Raw genomic sequence first — 22,779 nt, forward strand, 5'->3', positions numbered from 1 at the left:
AACCCACTACACCACTTGCCCCTCTTCATGTATTTTAATATGCTCAGGGAGCTCACAAGTGGGCATGCCAGTAATAACGGTGGGACAATGCTACGCTCTTGCCTTCTAGCACCCACACCTGGATCTTAACAAGGGGCTGTCTTTTGGGTCTGTTCTGTTCTATAGGGTGCTAACTGCCTCTATTATTCTGCATACTTAAGGATCAAGTAATTTGGTTTGCTTTCATAGTTTGGGTTGGCATCCTACTTTCAATAAAGTGAGCTGACACCATTGATCTACACTTGCTTACTTGCTAGAGGCATAAATCACATCTAACACGGGGATATACTGTGTGTCAGACACCTGTAGGCTCTTTAGGATAATCTTATCAATCTTAAAATACCCACATGGTAGACCATTCATGTTTTACAATTGAAAACATAGATGAGGCTCAAGAAGTGAAGCTGCCCAAGAACAAAAACAAAAACTTCCAACATTGATTAAAAACACTGGTCATCAAGAAGCCATTTCAGAAACAAAGAATTTATAAAAATATTTTATTTTTGCCTTAACCAGTAGTTAACATAAAAGTATCCTGACCTTAAATTATTTCTTTATTCTACTTATTTAAGAGACAGAGACACCTCCCATCAGCTGGATAACCCACTGTGCCATGACACTCACCCACCCAACCTCAACTTTTAAAGCCAAATTTGTTCTGTCCTTGATTTAATCCTTACATCACAAATCCATGTATGGCCAGCAAGTGTCTGAAAGAAAAGCCTTCAAATTATACAAATAAGCTGGCTTATTTTCCCTCAGAAAAACCAACTCTAGAATGTTTCGCTACAACCCAGCCTGAGGTTGAGTGACTCCACTGAGGAGGCTCAGGAGAACCCTCCTTCCCGTCCCACCCGCCATGATGGAACACTTGTTGCTAAGGATCAAGCCAGAGGCATGGACTGGACACCTGAAGTTGACTTCCCAGTCTTCAGAACTCCAAGTCTGGCCTATGATAGAAGCATCTTATTTGTATGACAGAGACAAAATGAACCACTTACTCCAAATCCCCTCTGCAAGATAGCTCAAGACAGGCTAAGGAGCTGTGTCCCTCAAGGCTCAGGGCCCCATAACGCTGAGCACAGGTGCCCCAGGTCTCACTGCTTCTCATCTCCTGGGTTAGGCACAAGGACGCCAATACTCTCACAGCCATGAACACCTGTCTGGTTTCATTCTTCCTTTCACATCTAGGTAAGACCATTTTCTCCCTACATAAGTTTCCTATGTCCTCGTCCCAGTCTACTAAAAACTATCAACACATTCAAATTAAAATATGAAACATTAGCAGTAAAAATAATTACATGGGAACCCAAAACCATAGCATGAGGCAGTCAACAGCTTATACCTCACCCCTACCCTCTTCCTGGCTCAGAAAGCCAGGTGCCCTAGAAAGTCACACCAAGACTATGTGCTCATCCTGGTCTAACAGTCACATTTCAACAGCAACCTGAACCAATCCTGGGCTGTGCTCTCCAGAGAAAATGTAGTAGCATTTCTGTGCAAGACACCCCAGACCCAGGGGAGGCGGTGCTATGCTGGGCACGTGGTTCCCTCCAGCAGCAGAGAAGTCTGGAGATTAATACTGAAAGCTGCGCTTTGTCTGAATATCATCAAGAATTTGTTGCAGCTCCTCGTCTTCAAATCGCCCCTCCAGGCTACAATGAAAGAAAAAAAAAAAAAAAACAAAAAACAAAGAAATGAAAATGAAATGACTGGCAATTTCCCCACAGGCTTCACTGAAATGTGACTGCCCATACCTCCAACAGCTTTACCTTTTTTTTTTTTTTAATAGGCAGAGTTAGAGAAAGAGACAGAGAGAAAGATCTTCCTTTTCCATTGGTTCACCCCCCAAATGGCTGCTACGGCCGGCAGGCTGTGCCAATCTGAAGCCAGGAGCCAAGTGCTTCCTCCTGGTCTCCCATGCAGGTACAGGGCCCAAGCACTTGGGCCATCCTCCACTGCCTTCCAGGGCCACAGCAGAGAGCTGGACTGGAAGAGGAGCAACCGGGACAGAATCTGGCACCCCGACCGGGACTAGAACCTGGGGTGCCAGCACCGCAGGCAGAGGATTAACCTAGTGAGCCACGGCGCCAGCCAGCTTTACCTTTTAACTCTATTTCTTTTCTGCCTGTCCTTATGAAAATATTACAAAGTGGGGACAACACTGCCGCTTGCAACACCAACTGCATCCCGCATCAGTGTGAAAGTACACATCCCGGCACCTCCTTTTATGATTCAGCTCCCTGCACCTAGGAAAGTAGCAGATGACCCAAGGACTTGTGCCCCTGCCACCCACATGAGAGACCAGGATGCAGTTACTGGCTCCTGGCTTAGGCCTGATGCAGACCTGGCTGTTTGGGGAGTGAACTAGTAGATAGAAGAGCTCATTCTCTCTTTCTCTGTTGCTCTACCATTCAAATAAATGTTAAAAAAAAAAAAAATTAGAAAGTATTTCAAACACATAAAAGGCACAAAAGTCTTTTAACAGTCATCTCTATTTGATTTACATATCTTTAGTAAGCATAATAGGAACAACTGATGGCCCTGCATGTGCTCCCTCAGCCCAATCCCCTCCCCTTTCCCCAGAAGTCAACAATATCCTACATTTGGCATAAATTTTTCCTACACACATATTTATACTTATTCATTTTTTGTTTTTATAAAAGATTTATTTATTTATTTGAAAGGCAGAGTTACACACAGAGAGATTTTTCATCTGCTGGTTCACTCCCCAAATGGCCCCAATGGACAGGGCTGGGCCAAGCCAAAGCCAGGAGCCAGAGGCTTCCTCCAAGTCTCTCATGTGGGTGCGGGGGCCCAAGACTTTGCCATCCTCTGCCGCCTTCACAGGCATACCACCAGGGAGCTGGGTTGGAAGTGGAGCAACCAGGACTTGAACCAGCACCCATATGGGATGCCGGGCACTGCAGACAGCAGCTTAACCCACTGTGCCACAGTGCCGGCCCCACTTATTCTATTCTATATGTATTCATAAGCAACATGCAATATTGTCTAAGAAACGCAGCTGCACTGTACACATTCTGCAATTTTCTCTCAGAATTTAGTTCGGCGTATGTTGCTCTTATTCCATGCTGTGCTAGTTCATTAATTCTTTCACAGATGTACTTACTCATTTTCTTATTGTCAAATACCTGGGATCATCAACAATGGAGCAGTGAACACAGGTCTCCTTATAAACTGTGTATTGCCTTTAGGAATGAATGCTTGGGTCACTGGGGATGTTCATCTCTGACTTTATTAGACACAGCCAGACTGCTCTCTAGCATGACTGTACTAACATGCAGCACTAACATCAGTGTAGGAGAGCTGCAGCTGTTGCCCGTTCTTGGTATCACTTGGCACAGAGAAACGCCATCATCTTTCTTTTTTTTTTTGGTCATCATTTCTTATACATTGTTTTAAAGAGACTTCCTTCCTTCCTTTTTTTTTTTTTTTTTAAAGATTTTATTTATTTATTTGAGAGGTAGAGTTATAGACAGAGAGAGGGAGAGACAGAGAGAGAGAGAGGTCTTCCCTCTGCTGGTTCACTCCAAATGACCACAAAGGCCAGAGCTAGGCCGATCCGAAGCCAGGAACCAGGAGTTTCTTCCGGTCTTTCACATGGGTGCAGGGGCCCAAGGACTTGGGCCATCTTCTACTGCTTTCCCAGGCAACAGCAGAGAGCTGAACTGGAAGAGGGGCAGCCAGACTAGAACCGGTGTCCATATGGGATGCCGGCGCCGCAGGCGAAGGATTAACCTACTGAACCACAGCGTCAGCTCCAGAGACTTTTTTTCTAATATTTATTTTTATCGACTTGAAAGGCACAGCAAGAGAGACAGAAAGAGAAGGAGAGAGATTTTCCATCCACTGTTTCACTCCTGAAATGCCTGCAAAAGCCAAGGTTGGGCCATGCTGAAGTTGGGAGTCCAAAACTCCAACCAGGTCTTCCATGTGCGTGGCAAGGACCCAAGTACTTGAACCACCATCTGCTGCCTCCCAACATGCATTAGAAGGAAGCGACAATAGAAGTGGAGCAGCTGGGCCTTGAACCAGGCACTCCAAAACGGGATGCAGGTGCCGCAAATGGCACCCCATAACACATCATTAACAAGGCTTTTTCGGTGTTGGTAATACCTCTCCAAAGTTTAAATGCATACACCATTTAGACACAGCAATTCTGTTTGCAGGAATTTATCCAATACACATAGAACTTCTCACAAGCTGTACTAACCTTGGGATCAGGGCCTTTGACTCCTCGGCAGTCTCTGGACAAAGGTTGGCTAAACAGGCCAATTCAAACTTATGAAGCTTCTTCTGGAGCAGCAAGCTGGTCATAGGGAAGAAAATCCAAACAAAACAACCCAATCAAAGAATGATCAACAAGAAAATATGTGGGGAGCAAAGAGAAAACGTGAAGCATCTGCAATCTTCTCTTTACGGTTATGTGGGCTGCAGAATTCTATTTTCAAATTACTTCCTGTTTCTGCCTCTAAAGAACAGGAATCTGCAGCGAACTTAGGCAGAGATGAAAGAGAGAAGACACACCAGGTAGAGGAGCACCTGCCACAACCTGTGCAAAACCACTTCATACCTCAGACGATACCACTTTTTGCCCAGAAATTTATTTTCTTATTACTATTCTTTCTACTATACCTCTTTGACTCTTATATTACTAATTTTTAAAAAATTATTTATCGGGAGGGGCCAGCACTGTGACACAGTGGGTTAAGCCACCACTTGTGACACAGGCATCCCATATGGAGTACTGGGTTAAGTCCTAGATGCTCTGTTTCTGATCTAGCTTCCTGCTAACATGCCTGGGAAGGCAGTGGAAGATGGTACAAATACTCAGATCCCTGTAACTCAGGTAGGAGACCAGGGTTCCTGGCTCCTGGCTTTAAGCCTGGCCCAGACTTGTCTATTGTTGGCATTTGAGGGGTGAACCAGTGAATGGAAGATTTCTGTCTCTTCCTCTCTGCCCTTTTAATAAATCAATCTCAAAAAATTGTTTTTGAAGAAATTAATTTATTTGAGAGCCAGACAAACAGAGGCATTGAACTCCTGTCCAGTGGTTCACTCCTCACATGCAACAGCCAGAAGGAAGGTGGGAGCTGGGAACTCAATGGTGACATGGTAACAGAAATCAACTACTAGGGCCATGACCTGCTGCTCTCCAGAGGGCACACTAGCAGGAAGATGGAATTAAAAGTGGGACTAGGGGCTGGTGCTGTGGCATAGAGGGTGAGGCTGCTGTCTGCAGAGTGCCGGTACCCCATATGGATGCCAGTTGGAGTCCCAGCTGCTCCACTTTGGATCTAGCTCCCTGCTATGGCCTGAGAATGTGGTGGAAAACGGGCCAGTCCTTGGGCCCCTGCACCTGCATGGGAGACCTGGAGGAGGTTCCTGGCTCCTGATCAACCCAGCTCTGGCCATTACGGCCATTTGAGGAGTGAACCAGCAGATGGAAGACCTCTCTCTCTGCCTCTATGTAACTCTGCCTTTCAAATAAATGAATAAATCTTAAAAAAAAAAAAAAAAAAAAAAGTGGGACTGAATTCCAATATGGAACACAAGTGTCTCAACTAACGTCTTAACTGATAGGTCAGATGCCCACCCCTCTTAATTTTACATCAAGCACATAATGTTAGCTGTTCCCTATTTAATAGGTATTTTGACAGGGAGGTAATTCTCTTTAAAATTTATCTAAATATGAATACAGACTACCCTATTTTGTGCATACTGGTATATGAAACATAATCAAACATACAGAGGCCAGTGCTGTGGTATAGCAGGTAAAGCCACCACCCGCAGTGCCAGCATCCCATATGGGCACCGATTCTAGTTCCAGCTGCTCCACTTCTGATTCAGCTCTCTGCTATGGCCTGGGAAAGCAGTGGAAGATGGCCCAAGTCCTTGGGCCCCTGCACCCCCATGGGAGACCCAGGAAGAGACTCCTGGCTCCTGGCTTCAGGTTGGACCAACTCTGGCCATTGCAGCCATCTGGGGAGTGAACCAGTGGATGGAAGACCTCTCTCTCTCTCTCCTTCCCTCCCTCCCTCCCTCTCTCTGCCTCTGTCTCTCTGTAACTCTGCCTTTCAAATAAGTAAATAAATAAATCAGTAAATAAATAAATCAGTAAACATACAAGTCCTGTTTGGAACACTGTCAGCACAAATACTATCTTGAATGTTCATACCTCTACCTCTTTTCTCTTTTAAAAACTTATTTATTTGAAAGGCAGAGTTAGAGAGAGACAGATCTTCCATCTGCTGGTTCACTCCCCAAATGGTCATAACAGCTGGAGCTGGGCAGATCCAAACCCAGGAGCCAGGAACTTCTTACAGGTCTCCCACGTGGGTGCAAGGACCCAAGAACTAAGGCCATCCTCCACTGCATTCTCAAGAGCATTAGCAGAGAGCAGCATCAAAGTGGAGCACCTAGGACTCCAATTGGTGCCCATATGGGATGCAGATGTCCCAGGCAGCAGCTTTTACCCACTGTGCCACAGCAGTTGCCCCACCTCTGCCTCTTAAAATAGAGCTCAACTGTGGTAAATTTGGTTTCAGAAATGATCTTCAGCTTTCTAATAAGAAAAAAAGCAGGGGGGAGGAGGCATTTGGCCTAGCTGTTTTTCCTGTAGCCTCCTATAAGCCCAAGCACCACACTGTGTCTCCCAGAAAGTTCTGGATCTACATTTAATACCACACAAAGATCTCTATGATGTTTTAGGCACAAAATAAGAAATCTGATTAAAAATTTTTAAATTCTATCCAACTAGGATTTAGGTATAAAAGATGATGGCTCAAGATAATTTTGGTCTTATAAGCAATCAAAAATTTTTGACAATGATGTTACTTATATTAAACTCACACGGGGGTTGGAGTCGTGGCATAGCAGCATAAGCCACCACTTGCAATGCCCAGCATCCCATACAGATGCCAGTCTGAGTCCTGGATGCTCCATTTCCCATTCAGCTCTCTGCTTATGTGCCTGGGAAGGCAGTGGAAGATGGACCAAGTGTTTGGGCCCCAGTACCCATATGGGAGACCCAGATAAAGTTCCTAGCTCCTGGCTTCAATCTTGCCCATCCCTGGCTGTTGCAGGCATTTGGGGAGTAAACCAGCAGATGGAAGACCCCCCTCTCTCTCTCTCCCTCTCTCTGCCTCTCCCTCTCTGTAACTCCACCTTTCTAGTTACAAAATAAATCTTATTTGAAAGATAGAGTTACAGAAAGGGAGAGGCAAAGGCAGAGAGAAAGAGAGAGAGAATCTTCCATCCTCTGGTCCACTCCCCAAATGGCTGAAACATCCAGAACTGGGCCAATTGGAAGCCAGGAGCCAGCAGCTTCTTCTGGGTCTCCCACATGGGTGCATGAGCCCAAGCATTTGGGCCATCTTCCACTGCCTTCCCAGGCACATTAGCAGAGAGCTGGATGGGAAGTGAAGCAGCTGGAACTGGAACCGGCACCAGTATGCGATGTTAGCACTGCAGGTAGAGGCTTTACCTGCTACACCACAGCACCGGTCCCTAAATAAATCAATCTTAAAAAAAAAAAAACAAAAAACAAAAAAACAAAAAAAAAACCTTCACAGATGATGTTGGGAAAAGCAAGAGTGAACAATGTTACATGTGCAGATGTCCAATAGGTTGGACTAACAGACTTTCTTTTAGCACTCACCTACGGACACTGGCAATGGTCTCTCTGTTTTTGAAACGACTGAAACGGGCTGTGTAGGTCAAAGTCTTCATGAAGACCTCCGAGAGTTCCTGTTCATCCTCTGCACTCTCGTTCTGCTGCTTGCGATGCTCCAGAAGCATATGCACCTCGGAATTTAGAAGTGTCTCAGCTGTTTCAAACTCTGTCAGAGGCACAAATGTAAGCAGAGAAGAATCCTTCAGGGGCAAGCATTTGGCACAGCACTGAGGATGCCACTTGGGACACCCACATCCCTTATCTGAGTGCTTATGTTCAAACCCAGGCTCCGCTCCTAATTCCAGCTTCCTACTAATGCACACCCTGGGAGGCAGTAGATGATGGATCAAGAATTTGGGTCCCAGCCACCTACATAGAAGACCCAGAGTGAGTTTCAGGCTCCTGGCTTCAGCCAGGTCTAGCCCTGATTGTTGCAGGCTTCTGGGAAATGAACCAGCAGATGGAAGCTCTCTTCCTCTCTCTGCCTTTTGGTAGGGAAGTTAAGCCACCACTCGAGATGCCAGAAGCTCATCTCAGATTGCCTGGGAGCAAGTGCCACCTCTGTTTCCCATCCAGCTTCCTACTAATGCACCTACTGGAGAGGCAGGAGATGGCCCAGGTTCTTGGGTTTCTGCCACCCATGTGGGCGACATGGATGGACATCCTAGCTTCAGCCAGGTCCACCTCTGGCTACTGCAGGAATTTGGGGAGTGAACCAGTAGATGGAAGATCTCTGTGTCTTCCTCTGCCTTTCAAATGACTAAATCTTTTTTTTTTTAAACTTTTTGTTTTAAACATTTAATTTATTTATTTTGACAGGCAGAGTGAATAGTGACAGAGAGACAGAGAGACAGGTCTTCCTTTTTGCCATTGGTTCACCCTCCAATGGCCGCTGCGGCCGGCGCATCTTGCTGATCTGAAGCCAGGAGCCAGGTGCTTCTCCTGGTCTCCCATGCGGGTGCAGGGCCCAAGCACTTGGGCCATCCTCCACTGCCTTCCCGGGCCATAGCAGAGAGCTGGCCTGGAAGAGGGGCAACCAGGATAGAATCTGGCGCCCCAACCGGGACTAGAACCCGGTGTGCCGGTGCCGCAAGGCGGAGGATTAGCCTGTTAAGCCACGGCGCCGGCCTCTTTTTTTTTTTGACAGGCAGAGTGGACAGTGAGAAAGAGAGAGACAGAGAGAAAGGTCTTCCTTTGCCGTTGGTTCACCCTCCAATGGCTGCCGCGGCCAGTGTGCTGCGGCCGGCGCACCGCGCTGATCCGAAGGCAGGAGCCAGGTGCTTCTCTTGGTCTCCCATGGGGTGCAGGGCCCAAGCACTTGGGCCATCCTCCACTGCACTCCCTGGGCACAGCAGACAGCTGGCCTGGAAGAGGGGCAACCGGGACAGAATCCGGCACCCCGACCGGGACTAGAACCCGGTGTGCCGGCGCCGCTAGGGGGAGGATTAGCCTGTTGAGCCACAGCGCCGGCCCATCAAATGACTAAATCTTAAAGCCAGGTTGTGGTACAGCAGGTTAAGCCAAGCATAAGTTCAAGTCCTGGCTGCACTGCTTCCATTCCAGCTCCCTGCTAATTTGCCTTGGGAAAGCAAGGGAAGATGGCCCAAGTGGTTGGGACCCTGCCACTCACATGGAAACTAAGATGGAGTTCCAGGCTCCTGACTTCAGCCAAGCCCAGCCCAGCCCAGCCATTGTGGCCATCTAGAGAGTAATATAGCATAAAAGATCTCTTTCTTTCTGTGTGGCTCTGCCTTTCAAATACATAAATCTTTTTAAAAAATTAATTATTTTCTAAAAGAGAAAATATTCGTTCAAAGGTATGCTTCTAAATGTTTGTCTTTTTGTTTGTTTGTTTGTTTAAGATTTATTTATTTTGGGCCAGTGCTGTGATGTAGTGGGTAAAGCCACTACCTGCAGTGCCGGCATCCCATATGGGTGCTGGTTCAAGTCCCGGCTGCTCCACTTCCAATCCAGTTCTCAGCTATGGCCTGGGAAAGCAGTAGAAGATGGCCCAAGTCCTTCTCTCTCTATGTAACTCTGACTTTCAGATAAATAAACAAACAAACCTTAAAAAAAGAGAGAGAGAGATTTATTTGAAACACAGAGTTAGAGAGAGAGGCGGAGACAGAGAGAGCGGTCTTCCATCCACTAGTTCGCTCCCCAAACAGCCGCAACAGCCGGAGCTGAGCCAATTTGAAGCCAGAGCCAGGAGCTTCTTCTGGGTCTCCCACGTGGGTGCAGGAGCCCAAGGACTTGGGCCATTCTCCACTGCTTTCCCAGGTGCATTAATAGGGAAGTGGAGCAGCTGGGCCTTGAACCAGCACCTATATGGGATGCTGGAGCTGCAGGCAGGCACTTTATCCAGTTGCACCACAGTGCTACCCCCCTAAATGTTCACTTTACATTTGAGTATTTCTTTACCCCTGCAGAAATCTGGGGGCTTCTCACTTCACATCTTTACTTTCCTCCACACTCATGTACCACAAGGCAGAATGGAGTTCATGACATAGTATAACTTGGCTAGATAGTTTTTTTAATGTTTGTTTTATTTTTCATCTATTTCCAAGGCATAGCGAGGGAGAAAGAGAGGGAGAGAGAATTTCCACCTGCAGGTTTATTCATCCCCCAAAGGCTTGCAACAGCCAGGGTTGGGACAAACCAAAGACAGGAACACAGAACTCCATCCAGGTCTCCCACACAGGTAGCAGGGGCACAAGAAATTCAGCCATCATCCACTGCCTCCCAGGATGCATTAGCAGGAAGTTGGATGGAAAGAGGAGCAGATGGGACCTGAACTAGCACTCCGATATGGGAGGAAGGCATTCCAAGCACAGGCTTAACCTAGTGCACCATAATGCCAGCCAGCCCTCTATACCGTTTCTGACAGTATAGAACTTGGCCTGGACATGCTATTAAGTAACAACACGTTATTACCCTCATGAGGCTTCTTACTGATTTTTTGCTTAAAGATTTATTTAGTTATTTGAAAGGCAGAGTTACCAAAAAAAGAAAAAGAAAAAAAAAAAAAAAGGCAGAGTTACAAAGAGAGAAAGTGATCTTCTACCTGCTAGCTCACTCCCCAAATGGCCATAATGGCCAGGCTGAAGCCAAAGAGCTAGATCTAGATCTCCCACATGGATGGCCAGGGCCCAAGCACTTGGGATATCTTCTGCTCCCAGATGCATTACCAGGGAGCTAGATTGGAAGTGGAGCAGTCGGGACTCAAACATGCACTCACATGGGATGCTGGTGTTGTAAGCTACAGCGTGTCAGAACACCAGAGCCCGTTGTAGCATAGTTGGTTAAGCTTCTGCTTGCAGCGCCGGCATCACGTATAGGCACCAGTTCTCCCACATGGGTGGCAAGGACCCAATCAGGCCTTCAGCACTGCCTCCTAGGGTCTGTACCAGCAGGGATCTAGAGTCAGGAGTTAAATCAGGCACCAAACTCAGGTACTCTGATGTGGGACAAGAGTGTTGTAACCACAAGGCTAAAATGACAAGCCCAACCTACTGATACGTTTAAGTTTTAAATATATGTTTTTATTTGAAAGAGTTACAGAGCAGTATCTTTCATCTGCTGGTTCACTCCCCAGATGGCTACAATGGCCCATATGAAGCCAGGAGGCAAGAGCCTCTTCCAGATCTCCCACATGGGTGGCAGGGGCCCAAGCACTTGCGCCATCTTCTGCTGCTTTTTCCAGGCCACTAGCAGAGAGCTAGATCAGAAGTGGAGAAACTGGGACTCAAACCAGTGCTTATATGGGATGCTGGCACTGCAGGCAGCAGCTTTACCCACCATGCCACAACAATGGCCCCCAAGCTACTGATTTCAAAATGGACCACACCAGCCAGCGCCGTGGCTCAATAGGCTAAACCTCCGCCTGCGGCGCTGGCACACTGGGTTCTAGTCCCAGTCGGGGTGCCGGATTCTGTCCCAGTTGCTCCTCTTCCAGTCCAGCTCCCTGCTGTGCAGTGGAGGATGGCCCAAGTGCTTGGGCCCTGCACCTGCATGGGAGACCAGGAGAAGCACCTGGCTCCTGGCTTCGGATCGGCACAGTGCACCAGCCGCAGAAGCCATTTGGGGGGTGAACCAACGGAAAAGGAAGACCTTTCTCTCTCTCTCTCTCTCTCTCACTGTTCACAGTGGATCACACCAACAATTATTTTAATCTGCCCCATATGAGTTCATAATCTTTATATTTCCATAATGCTAATACACTCCCAATTTTAAGAATTGATGGTATGGGCAGGTGTTTGAGCTAAAATTCTGGCTAGAATACCTATGTCCCAAATCAGAGTGCCTGGGCTTGATACCCAGCTCTATGTCTTGCTATAGCTTCCTGCCAATGAGGATCCTTGGAGGCAGCAGTGTTGGCAGTAACTGAGTCTCTGCTACCCTACACAGGAGACCTAGGTTACATTCCCAGTTCCTAGCTTGGGGTGTCAACCGAGGGCCCTTGTAAGCATTTGGGGAAGTGAACAGAGGAAATATATCACCTTCTGTGCCTCTCAAAATAAAAGTAAAATTTAAAAACAATTGTTGGGGCCCGGTGCTGTGGCGCAGTGCATTAACGCCCTGGCCTGAAGTGCTGGCATCCCATATGGGCGCCGGTTCAAGACCTGGCTGCTCCTCTTCCAGTCCAGCTCTCTGCTGTGGCCCGGGAAGGCAGTGGAGGATGGCCCAAGTGCTTGGGCCCTGCACCCACATGGGAGACCAGGAAGAAGTACCTGGCTCCAGGCTTCAGATCGGCGCGCCAGCTGTGGCGGTCATTTGGGGGGTGAACCAACGGAAGGAAGACCTTTCTCTCTGTCTCTCTCTAACTCTGCCTGTCAAAAGAAAGAGAATGGGAATTAAGAGGCTAAGAAAGAGTTACTAGTAAGACTCAACACCATGTCCATCATAGCTGTTCAGAGTTCATGAAGGAGCTGGCTGGCACTGTGGTGTAGCAGGTAAAGCCACGGCCTACAATGCCAGCATCCCATATGGGGGCGGGTTTGAGTTCCAGCTGCTCCTGCTTCTGATCCAGCTCCCTGCTAATGGCCTGAGAAAAGCAGCAGAGGATGGCCAAAGTCCTTGGGTCCCTTAACCCACATGGGAGACCTGGAAGAAGCTCCTGGCTCCTGGCTTCAGACTGGCCCAGCTCCAACCATTGCAGCCATCTAGGAAGTAAACCAGTGGATGGATTATCTCACAGTCTAACTCTGCCTTTCAAATAAATAAATAAATCTTCACTAAAAAATAAATGGAAATCAAACAAGGTTAGAGAAGCCTCTGTTTCAGCACTAAGCCACATTTATTTGTGAATGCAATGGGATAGGGTGGGCACTTGCAGCAAAGCAGACTAAGCCACTGCTTGGAGCCAGCATCCTGAATCAGATTGCCAGCTTGATTCCCAGCTACTCCACTTCCAAGCCAGCTCCCTGCTAATGCACCTGGGTGATGGCTCAAATATTTGAATTTGTGCCACCCGCATGGGAGACATGGAGGGAGTTCTTGGTTCCTGGCTTCAGCCTAGCCCAGCTCTGGCTGTTGCAGCCATCTGGGGGAGGGACAGGGAACACAAGATGTCTCTGTCACTCTGCTTTTCAAATAAATTACTTTAAAAACAGAAGTATTGGGATTGGAATGTCAGGACAGCAGAGACTAGTCATTCATTCCCATTCCTCACTAAGGCAATGCCCAAGTACTACTTACACACTACCCTCACTTTCTAAGTCAAGGAAAGGGCATGTGCTTGCCCTAGCAGGGAAGATGCCTTCATCCCACATGAGAACACCTGGACCTGGGTTCAGATTCCAGCTGCAGATTTATAACTTCCTGCTAATGCAGACCCTGGGAGGCAGAACTGATGGTTCAAGTAGTTGGGTCCCTCCCACCCATGTGGGAGACCTTTATTGCAGTCCCAGCTCTTGGTGACCCAGCCCAGCTCTGCTACTGTGGGCATCTGGGGAACCAACCAGTGGATGGCAGCTGTCTCTCTGCCTTTGTACAACATACACCCCACCCCACCCCCCAAACAAAAGAAAAGAGAGAAAGCCAAACTGGCTGATTGGAATGGCTTAGACAAAGAGTGTGTGATACCACCAAGCCCCTGAGAAACATTTCCAGGATTCTACTTCAACAGACTGACCCCCTGCCATCCACATGGGAGACCAGATAAGGTTCCTGGTTCCTGGCTTCAACCTGACCCAGACCCAGCCCCAGCCATGATGGCCTTCTGGGGAGTGAACCAGTGGATGGAAGAGCGATTCTGATCTCTCTCTTCCTCTTGCTATCGTTCTCATTCTGTCAAGTAAACAAATAAATCTAAAAAAAGAAAACACTATGGAGAGGAAGGCTTCAATATTTCTCCCTAAGGCTAAACTCATTATTTTCTAGATGAAATCTTGTTACTCTAGTGCAGATATTTTAAAAATAATGGTCACAATTTATTAGCCCCTGTTCCTAAATAAGTTAAAATGATTCTTTGGTCATTAAGTCACCTGGAAATTCTCTTGAGGTTCCTGCACTACAGTCATTAATGGTTTATGAGTGGCTTGAGTGGTTTTTTTTGTTTTTGTTTTTTTAAATTTATTTGACAGATAAGAGTGAGACAGTGAGAGAGAGAGACAGAAAGGTCTTCCTTCCGTTGGTTCACCCCCTAAATGGCCGCCAAGGGCGGAGCTACGCCGACCCGAAGCTAGGAGCCAGGTACTTCCTCCTGGTCTCCGACGGGGTCCAGGCGCCCAAGCAGTTGGACCATCCTCCACTGCCCTCCGGGGCCACAGCAGAGAGCTGGACTGGAAGAAGAGCAACCGGGACTAGAACCCGGCACCCATATGGGATGCTGGCGCCGCACGCAGAGGATTAACCAAGTGAGCCACGGTGCAGCCCCGTGAGTGGTCTTCTTACACCGTACATTTTTGTCCCTAGTACAAAACGAGGGTACCGTCGTTCAGATGCTACTTTGGGAAACCCAAGTCCCGTGCAGCATCCAGCACTGGGTTTGGTTCTGGCTCCACTGCTGATTCCAGCTTCCTGCTGGTATGCACCCTGGGAGGCAGCAGATGGCAGTCTGTTCCCGGGTGAAAGACACTAGTGCACCTAACACAGGTAGCCGGAGGCCCGGCAGGGGCAGAATGCAAGTGGGCGCCGAGCATTCCAGGGATGGGAGCGAGGAAGCCGCGACGCCAGGGTCCGCCGGTGCCCGACCAGGATCCTCCCAGGGCCAGGGTCCCCCTTCCCCCAGCTCCACGCCGCGCCGGGATGGACCCCGGCCGCCTGCTGAGGCCAGGAATTCAGCGAGAAGCGACCGTTTGATCAGAGATAGCCCCGCATCACCTCACCTCACCTTTGGGAAAGATGAGCTGTGAAGCGTCCTCCTCGACGTCGCCAGCCCGCGGATCAACGCCACCGGCCGCCATTGCTGTCTCGCGCGCCGCCACAGACAGCGCCGGAAGCGGAAGCGCCGAGCCGCGAGCCGCGGACACGATGGGGCGGGGCTTGGGGCGGGGCTAGGAGATGGGGCGGGGCGGGGCCCGGAAAGAAGCGGCCCTGGCTCCGCTCTGGTTCTCCGCGGGGTTACTGGGTCCTTCTGGACCGAGGAAAGGATTAGGTGGAAAGCACTGGCACGCTAAGGGACTACTCATGCAGGGATTGGCGGGTCATGGAAAGCTGGGCAGATGACCCCGAAAGCCTACGTTAGGATTTCTTCCAATGACGTTAGCAGCGAAACATTTGACTGCCTTGTAGTGATTATCTACTCCTTTTGAGTGTGTGGACAGTGATGTCCAGAGGCCTTTAACACACCTCTGGAGATATTCGGATGATTCCTGGAAAATTATGCCAATGAGAGGCCATGCTTTTGTGTTTTGTTTTTTGACAGGCAGAGTGGTTAGTGAGAGAGAGACAGAGAGAAAGGTCTTCCTTTTTGCCGCTGGTTCAGTCTCCAATGGCCACTGCGGCCAGCGCATCTCGCTGATCTGAAGCCAGGAGCCAGGTGCTTCTCCTGGTCTCCCATGAGGGTGCAGGGCCCAAGCACTTGGGCCATCCTCCACTGCACTCCCGGGCCATAGCAGAGAGCTGGCCTGGAAGAGGGGCAACCGGGATAGAATCCGGCGCCCCAACCGGGACTAGAACCCGGTGTGCCAGCGCCGCAAGGCGGAGGATTAGCCTGTTAAGCCACGGTGCTGGCCCGTACTCAGCATTTTCATTCAGGAAGTCATTGTAAATACTCTCATGCAAGATGGGACAGGCATAGATGTGTTCCCGCAAAGGACTTCTCCAGAGTGATTGCTGCAGGATGTGTGCCAAGGGTGGAGGTAAACAAGACCACCGCTGGTCGAGTTAGGTGGGAGAAACTGCACCAGAGCTGCCCCTAAGGAGTCAGACGGGAAGAAAGCATCAGGTACAGAGAGGGATTACCACGAAAGCTAGGGAAAGGTCTTCCATGTGCCAGTTCACTTTCCAAATGGCTACACTGGCCAGGGTTGGACTGGGCCAGCCAGGAGGCTGGAACTCCATCTAGGTCTCCCTCATGGGTGACAGGGGCCCAGGCACTTGGGCCATTTTCTATTGTTTCCCTGGGTGTATTCAGCAGGGAGCTGAATCGGACAGAGCAGCCAGGACTCTAACTGGTAATCATACCGGCTGCTGGCATCACAGGCCATGGCTTAACCCACTGTGCCACAATGTCAGCCCCAGGATTACTGTTGTTGAAAGGTAAATGCCTATTTCACCATCCTTATTTGTCTTTTTCAGTATATCATGCTTAGGAAATGAAGGAAAATAATTATACAGACCTGATACAATAATGAAGCAGGGTCTCCTGTATTCTTCACTAATATCACTGTACTATTTTTTCAATCAAAAGAAAAATTTCGACCTTTTATAACTTTTTAGAGTGCTTCTCAAAGAACTCCTGGTGGGTGAACCACTCATGTTTTGTACTTGACACTGAAATTAAATGTTGATATGCTTTCCAGTCCTCCAAATGCTCAAGTTTAACACAGACTCTCTCAAGTTCAAGTGTTCTCCCAGAAACTCACAAACTTTGGCACCTATTGGTAGAAATCTGCTGATAAATGCTACAAAAGAGAGGCCATCACTGTGGTATAGCAGGTAAAGCTGCTGCCTGCAGTGTCAGCATCCCATATGGGCACCGGTTTGAGTCTCAACTGCTCCGCTTCTGATCCAGCCCTCTGCTATGGCCTGGGAAGCCAGGATTAGGGTTAGGGTTGGGGTTAGGGTTAGGGTTAGGGTTAGAGTTAGGGAGGAAGATGGTCCAAGTGCTTGGGCCCCTGCACTCATATGGGAGACCTGGGGGAAGCTCCTGGCTCCCGGCTTCAGATCAGCACAGCACTGACCATTGTGGCCATTTGAGGAATGAACCAGCGGATGGAAGACCTCTCTCTCTCTGTTTGCCTGCCTCTGCCCCTCTGTAACTCTGCCTTTCAAACAAATAAATAAATCCTGGAAGTCATGCCCTGCTTACTTCACACCGACCTCCTTAAGGAAGTCTGGGCCTCATCGCCTTCACATGCCCAGAGCAGCTTATGGTTCTGGAAGGTTCCACACTTGCCCTGTTATGGCCAGCTGCACCCAGCCAACCCTGGATGATGATCCAGATAGCCACAGGCCACAGCCTTCCTGCCAACCTGCTGTTTGTGTGTATGTGTGTGGGGGAGGGTGCTGGGCAAAGCCCAGCAGATGACTGTGGGCTTTCACGGCCCCTGCCCAAGAGCAGGAAATTAAGCTCAGTATAGTCATACTTGTCTATCTCCTAAGTGGCAGGTCTGAGATGTGAAGCCTACTGCACTGCCAGCCTGGGAAGATTCCAGTCATCAGTGCCCTGGGTTATTTGGCTCAAAGTCATCATGGGATCAAATAATGACCACACTGGGAATGGAGGTGGTGGTGTGTGTGGGTGTGTGTGTGGGTTGGGGGGGGGGGTGTCTGATTGTCAGCAGGGACTTGAAGGACTGCCAGGGTGAGCCCTAGACCCTGTCTCACTCCATTTCCCTAAGAGTTCTGAAATTGGAGGGACCCTTTTTTGTTGTTGTTGTCTTGTTTTGTTTTAATTTGCTATGGCATACAGAGCAAGTAAGCAGCAGGAAGAGAACCTAGATTCTACATCTGAGCCTCATCTCACAATGAGGAACACTGAGAAGGAATAGGATGCGCTTTAGTCCTTAAGATGCTATGATTCTTTGTACAGCACCAGTTCCAACAGCCCACTGACTAGTAGTATTTTTTTTAAAGATTTATTTATTTGAAACAGTTACAGAGAGAGAAGGAGAGGCAGAGAGAGAGAGAGAGAGAGAGAGAGAGAGAGAGAGAAAGAGAGGTCTTCCATCCACTGGTTTACTCCCCAATTGGCCACAATGGCTGGAGCTGTGCCAATCTGAAGCCAGGAGCCAGGAGCTTCCTCCAGATCTCCCACACAGCTGCAGGGGCCCAAGGACCTGGGCCATCCTCCACTGCTTTCCCAGGCCATAGCAGAGAGCTGGATCGGAAGTGGAGCAGTGGGGACTTGAGCCGGCGCCCAAATGGGATGCTGGCAATGCAGGCAGCGGCATTACCCGCTATGCCACAGCGCTGGCCCCAATAGTAGTATTTTTTAAAAGATTTATTTAGTTACTTGAAAGGCAGAGTTAGAAAGAAGAAAAGAGAGAGAGGTCTTCCATTTGCTGGTTCATTCCTCAAGTGGCAGCAACAGTTGGAGCTGAGCTGATCTGAAGCCAGGAGCCAGGAGCCTCTTCTGGGTCTCCCACATGGGTGCCAGGGCCCAAGCACTTGGGCCATCTTCCATTACCTTCCCAGTTAGATTAGCAGGAAGCTGGATCAAAAGTGAAGCAGCAGATACTCAAACCAGTGCCCATGTAGGATGCTGGCTGGCATATGGCTTTATCTACTATACCACAGTATAGTAGTATTTCAAAACGAGATAGTCAAGCCAAGGGCACAGGCCTTCAGTTGATATGGAAGCAGCTTAAGAGAACCTCCCTAATCCACTCAGGCTAGAATTACCACCACTGAGTTTTTTTTTTTTTTTAATTGATCTATTTATTTTAAAGACAAGAGCTACAGAGAGAGGTAGAGACAAAGAGAGGTCTTCCATCCGATGGTTCACTCCCCAGATGGCTGCAATGGCTAGAGCTGCGCCAATCTGAAGCCAGGAGCCAGGAGCTTTTTCTGGATCTCCCACGTGGGTGCAGGGGCCCAAGGACTTGGGCCATCTTCTACTGCTATCCCAGGCCATAGCAGAGAGCTGGATGGGAAGAGGAGCAGCCAGGACTAGAACCATCGCCCATATGGGATGCTGGCACTTCAGGCCAGGGCTTTAACCCGCTGCACCACAGGGCCAGCCCCACCACTGACTTCTGAGCAGATAGTTTTACATTTCAAAAGACAACAGGGACAGTTACAATGTCAAAAATAACAAGAAATCCTATCAGCTCATTAAACATTTCAAATACAATTGTAAAAATTTATTTTCATCTTATTTGAAAAGCAGAGACAGAGATGTGCTGTCCATTGGTTCACTCCCCAAATACCCACAACAGCCAGGACTCAGTGAGGCTTCAGAAGCCAGAAACTCCCATCTGGGTCTCCCATGTGGGTGTCAGGGACCCAAGCATCTGAGCCATCAGCTGAGCCTCCGAGATGTGCACCAGCAGGAAATTGCATTGGAAGCAGAACAGCTGGGACTCAAACCAGGCACTCTAATATGGGATGTGGTTATCCCAAGCAGCGACTTAAGCTACCAAACCCCAAGCCTGCACCCCAATTCACTTTTTTTTTATTTTTATTTTTTTGAAAGAGTTACACAGAGAGAAGAGAGAGAGAGAGGAGAGAGAGACACAGAGAAAGACAGAGAGGTCTTTCATCCGCTGGTTCACTTCTCAGTTGGCTGCAACGGCCGGAGCTGCACCAATACAAAGCCAGGAGTCAGGCGTTTCATCCATGTCTCCCACGTGGGTGCAGGGGCCCAAGGACTTGGGCCATCTTCTACTGCTTTTCCAGGCCAGAGCAGAGAGCTGGATTGGAAGTGGAGCAGCTGGGACTTGAACCAGTGCCCATATGGGATACTGGCATTGCAGATGGCAGCTTTAACCGCTATACCACAGTGCTGCCCCCCTGTTTCACTTCTATGTTTTATAGAATATCCTTTAAATATTTGGAGTGAACTATTTTTTTTTTGTAGAAAATTCATGGGGTGCTTTTTACGGCTGGACTTTCATAAGGCTGATAGAATACCAGGTCCATGGCCCATGGCCCCCTCCAGACAGAGTGTAGAGCTGTGATAAACCGAGTAGCATCTCACCAGCTGCACATAAGTGATGCTTATTTATCCATGGCCTGTTAGTACAATGAAGACACAGGATTGTCTCCCTTTGCCCTGTTCTTTGAGGAGCAGGCTGAGGTGAAGAGGGAGCATGCTAGGCAGTTCCTGAGACATCTGAAGAAACGTGAGGGCAAAATCTGCTTTCCAGTTATTAAGAGGCCTGATATAGATAACTGGGGAACCGGCACACAAGCCTTCATGTCTGCTCTGCACATGGAGAACATACGAAGCAAAATCTTGCAAGACCTACAGACTTCAGCTTCCAAGACTGGTGAAAATGATCTCTTTCACTCTGTGGGAGAGTTCCTGGAAAAACAGAAAACGAACATAGATTATCTGGAATACCACCTTGCCTTTCTGGAGAAATTAGAAGGCTGCTGAAGCATCAGCTCAGGGTATTGGGTCCTAAGCCGTGATAGCTTCCACTTGCCCGAAGACGGCTTTCTTTCCCAATCCTCACTGTTGTGAGTGCAAATACATCTGCTTTGTATTATTAAAAAAATTTATACACAGAGAACGATTTTTAAATGTTGTCTAACAAATTGAAAATAATTTTTCCCCCACACTGCACTGGTCATTCTTTTCTAAATGATGGAAACTAGATTTTAAACTGTCTCGGGGCCACCGTTGTGCTGTAATGGGTTAAGCTGCTGCCTGTAACATAGGCATCCTTTTTAAAAATTTTATGTTTTTAATTTTTTTAAAGAATTATTTATTAGAGAGAGAAAGAGAGAGTCTTCCATCCGTTGAATCACTCCCCAATTGGCTGCAATGGCCGGAGCTGCACCAATCCGAAGTCAGGAACCAGGAGCCAGGAGCTTCTTCTGAGTATCCCATGTGGGTGCAGGGGCCCAAGGACTTAGGCCATCTTCTACTGCTTTCCCAGGCCATAGCCGAGAGCTGGAGTAGAAGTGGAGCAGCTGGGTCTCGAACTGGCACCCATATGGGATGCCGGCACTGCAGGCAGTGGCTTTACCCACAACACCACAGCGCCCCCCCCCCCCTTTTAAGATTTTATTTATTTCAAAGGCAGAGTTACAGAGGCAGAGAGAGGTCTTCCTTCTGCTGTTTCACTCCCTAGATGGCTGCAATGGCTGGAGCTACACCAGTAGGAAGCCAGGAGCCAGGAGCAGCCGGGACTCGAACTGGCGCCCACATGGGATGCTGGGATGCTGGCACTGCAGCATCCCATGCACACAACCTTTCTGGGTCATCCAGAAACAATAAGCCTTCCAGGCTACCCCCTTTTATTTATTTATTTATTTATTTTGACAGACAGAGTGGATAGTGAGAGAGACAGAGAGAAAGGTCTTCCTTTTTGCCGTTGGTTCACCCTCCAATGGCCGCTGAGGCCGCGCATCTCGCTGATCTGAAGCCAGGAGTCAGGTGCTTCTCCTGGTCTCCCATGCAGGTGCAAGGCCCAAGCACTTGGGCCATCCTCCACTGCACTCCCGGGCCATAGCAGAGAGCTGGCCTGGAAGAGGGGCAACCGGGATAGAATCCGGCGCCACGATCGGGACTAGAACCCGGTGTGCCAGCGCCGCAAGGCGGAGGATTAGCCTGTTAAGCCACGGCGCCAGCCTCCAGGCTACCCTTGACCTCACTAGCCTGCCCCCCAGTCTTTGCTTGAGTTAATCACCATCATCAAAAGATACAAGAGGGAGTTGGTGGTTCTGCTCCAGAGATTTGAGTTTGGGCAAGGTCAAGTTTCATTTGAAAACCCAATGAAAAAACCTTTCTTCAAAACCCCAAACTTTCAAGGATCCATAAATGACAGCTCAACCAATTTAGCTCTAAAACCAGTGGTGGGGCCAGTGCTGTGCTGTAGTAGGCTAAGCCTCCATCCTATACAGATGCTAGTTTGAGTCCCAGCTGCTCCTCTTCCGATCCAACTCTCTGCTTATGACCTGGGAAATCAGTGAAGATGGCCCAAGTGGTTGGGCCCCTGCACCCATATGGGAGACCTGGAAGAAGCTCCTGGCTTAGTTTCAGCCCATCTCCGGCCGTTGTAGCAATTTGGGAAGCGAACCTTTCTGCCTGTCTCTCCCTCTTCCTGTCTGTAACTCTACTTGTCAAATAACATCTTAAAAAAAAATCAAAAAACAAAAAAAGTGGTAATTTCCACCAACTGCCCTTCCCTCTGTACACACACACACACACATACTCCACAAGTGCTGATCATGGAGATTGACAAGAACTACACGAAACATGTAGGCTGAATGAATACTATGTGAGGCTGCCTTAAAAAAAAAAAAAAAAATCAAGGTTTCCTATAACTCAGTCACATGGCTACAAAGAAACAGGCAGGACAAATAATGTTTACCCATTATGATTTATTCTCTACAATACTTCGTTAAAGAGTTCAATGATTTGCACTCAGAAGTTAAATAGCCAAGAGGCAACCAAGTGTAATACAAAGAATTGGTCTGAAGTCTTTGCACTGAAGGCCATACAGTCTCTTGCTTCAGGGAAGTAAGAAAACAAACAACAAAAAGAACACATAGCTCCCTAGACTCCAGAAGTCTCGATAGAAAATAACACCAACACTTAGTGAAGTTGTAGATGTTAACACATCATGGAAAACAGATCTTGTGCAAAGTACTGAAATTAACACCCAGGACTTCTTCTGTATAGATGATTTTTATTATAAACAACAAAATATATGTAATGTCTCAACTACGAACCTTCCACATGGAAAGGGTCTCTAACATGAGTT

The 22,779-nt window shown here is 48.3% G+C and overlaps 1 protein-coding gene across 1 annotated transcript; it reads right to left on the bottom strand.

The window, feature by feature from the left end:
* Positions 1 to 506: 506 nt before the first annotated feature.
* On the bottom strand, positions 507 to 15,164 carry POLR2D (RNA polymerase II subunit D). The gene is made up of 4 exons (XM_062181823.1): positions 15,069 to 15,164; positions 7,721 to 7,901; positions 4,274 to 4,369; positions 507 to 1,694 (listed from the first exon to the last, which is right to left on the bottom strand). Exons 1-4 carry the CDS (start codon positions 15,139 to 15,141, stop codon positions 1,616 to 1,618), a joined length of 429 nt encoding a protein of 142 aa, XP_062037807.1. The 5' UTR covers positions 15,142 to 15,164; the 3' UTR covers positions 507 to 1,615.
* Positions 15,165 to 22,779: the final 7,615 nt, after the last annotated feature.

This window comes from Lepus europaeus, chromosome 1 (genome assembly GCF_033115175.1).
Source record: "Lepus europaeus isolate LE1 chromosome 1, mLepTim1.pri, whole genome shotgun sequence".
Lineage (NCBI taxonomy): Eukaryota > Metazoa > Chordata > Mammalia > Lagomorpha > Leporidae > Lepus > Lepus europaeus.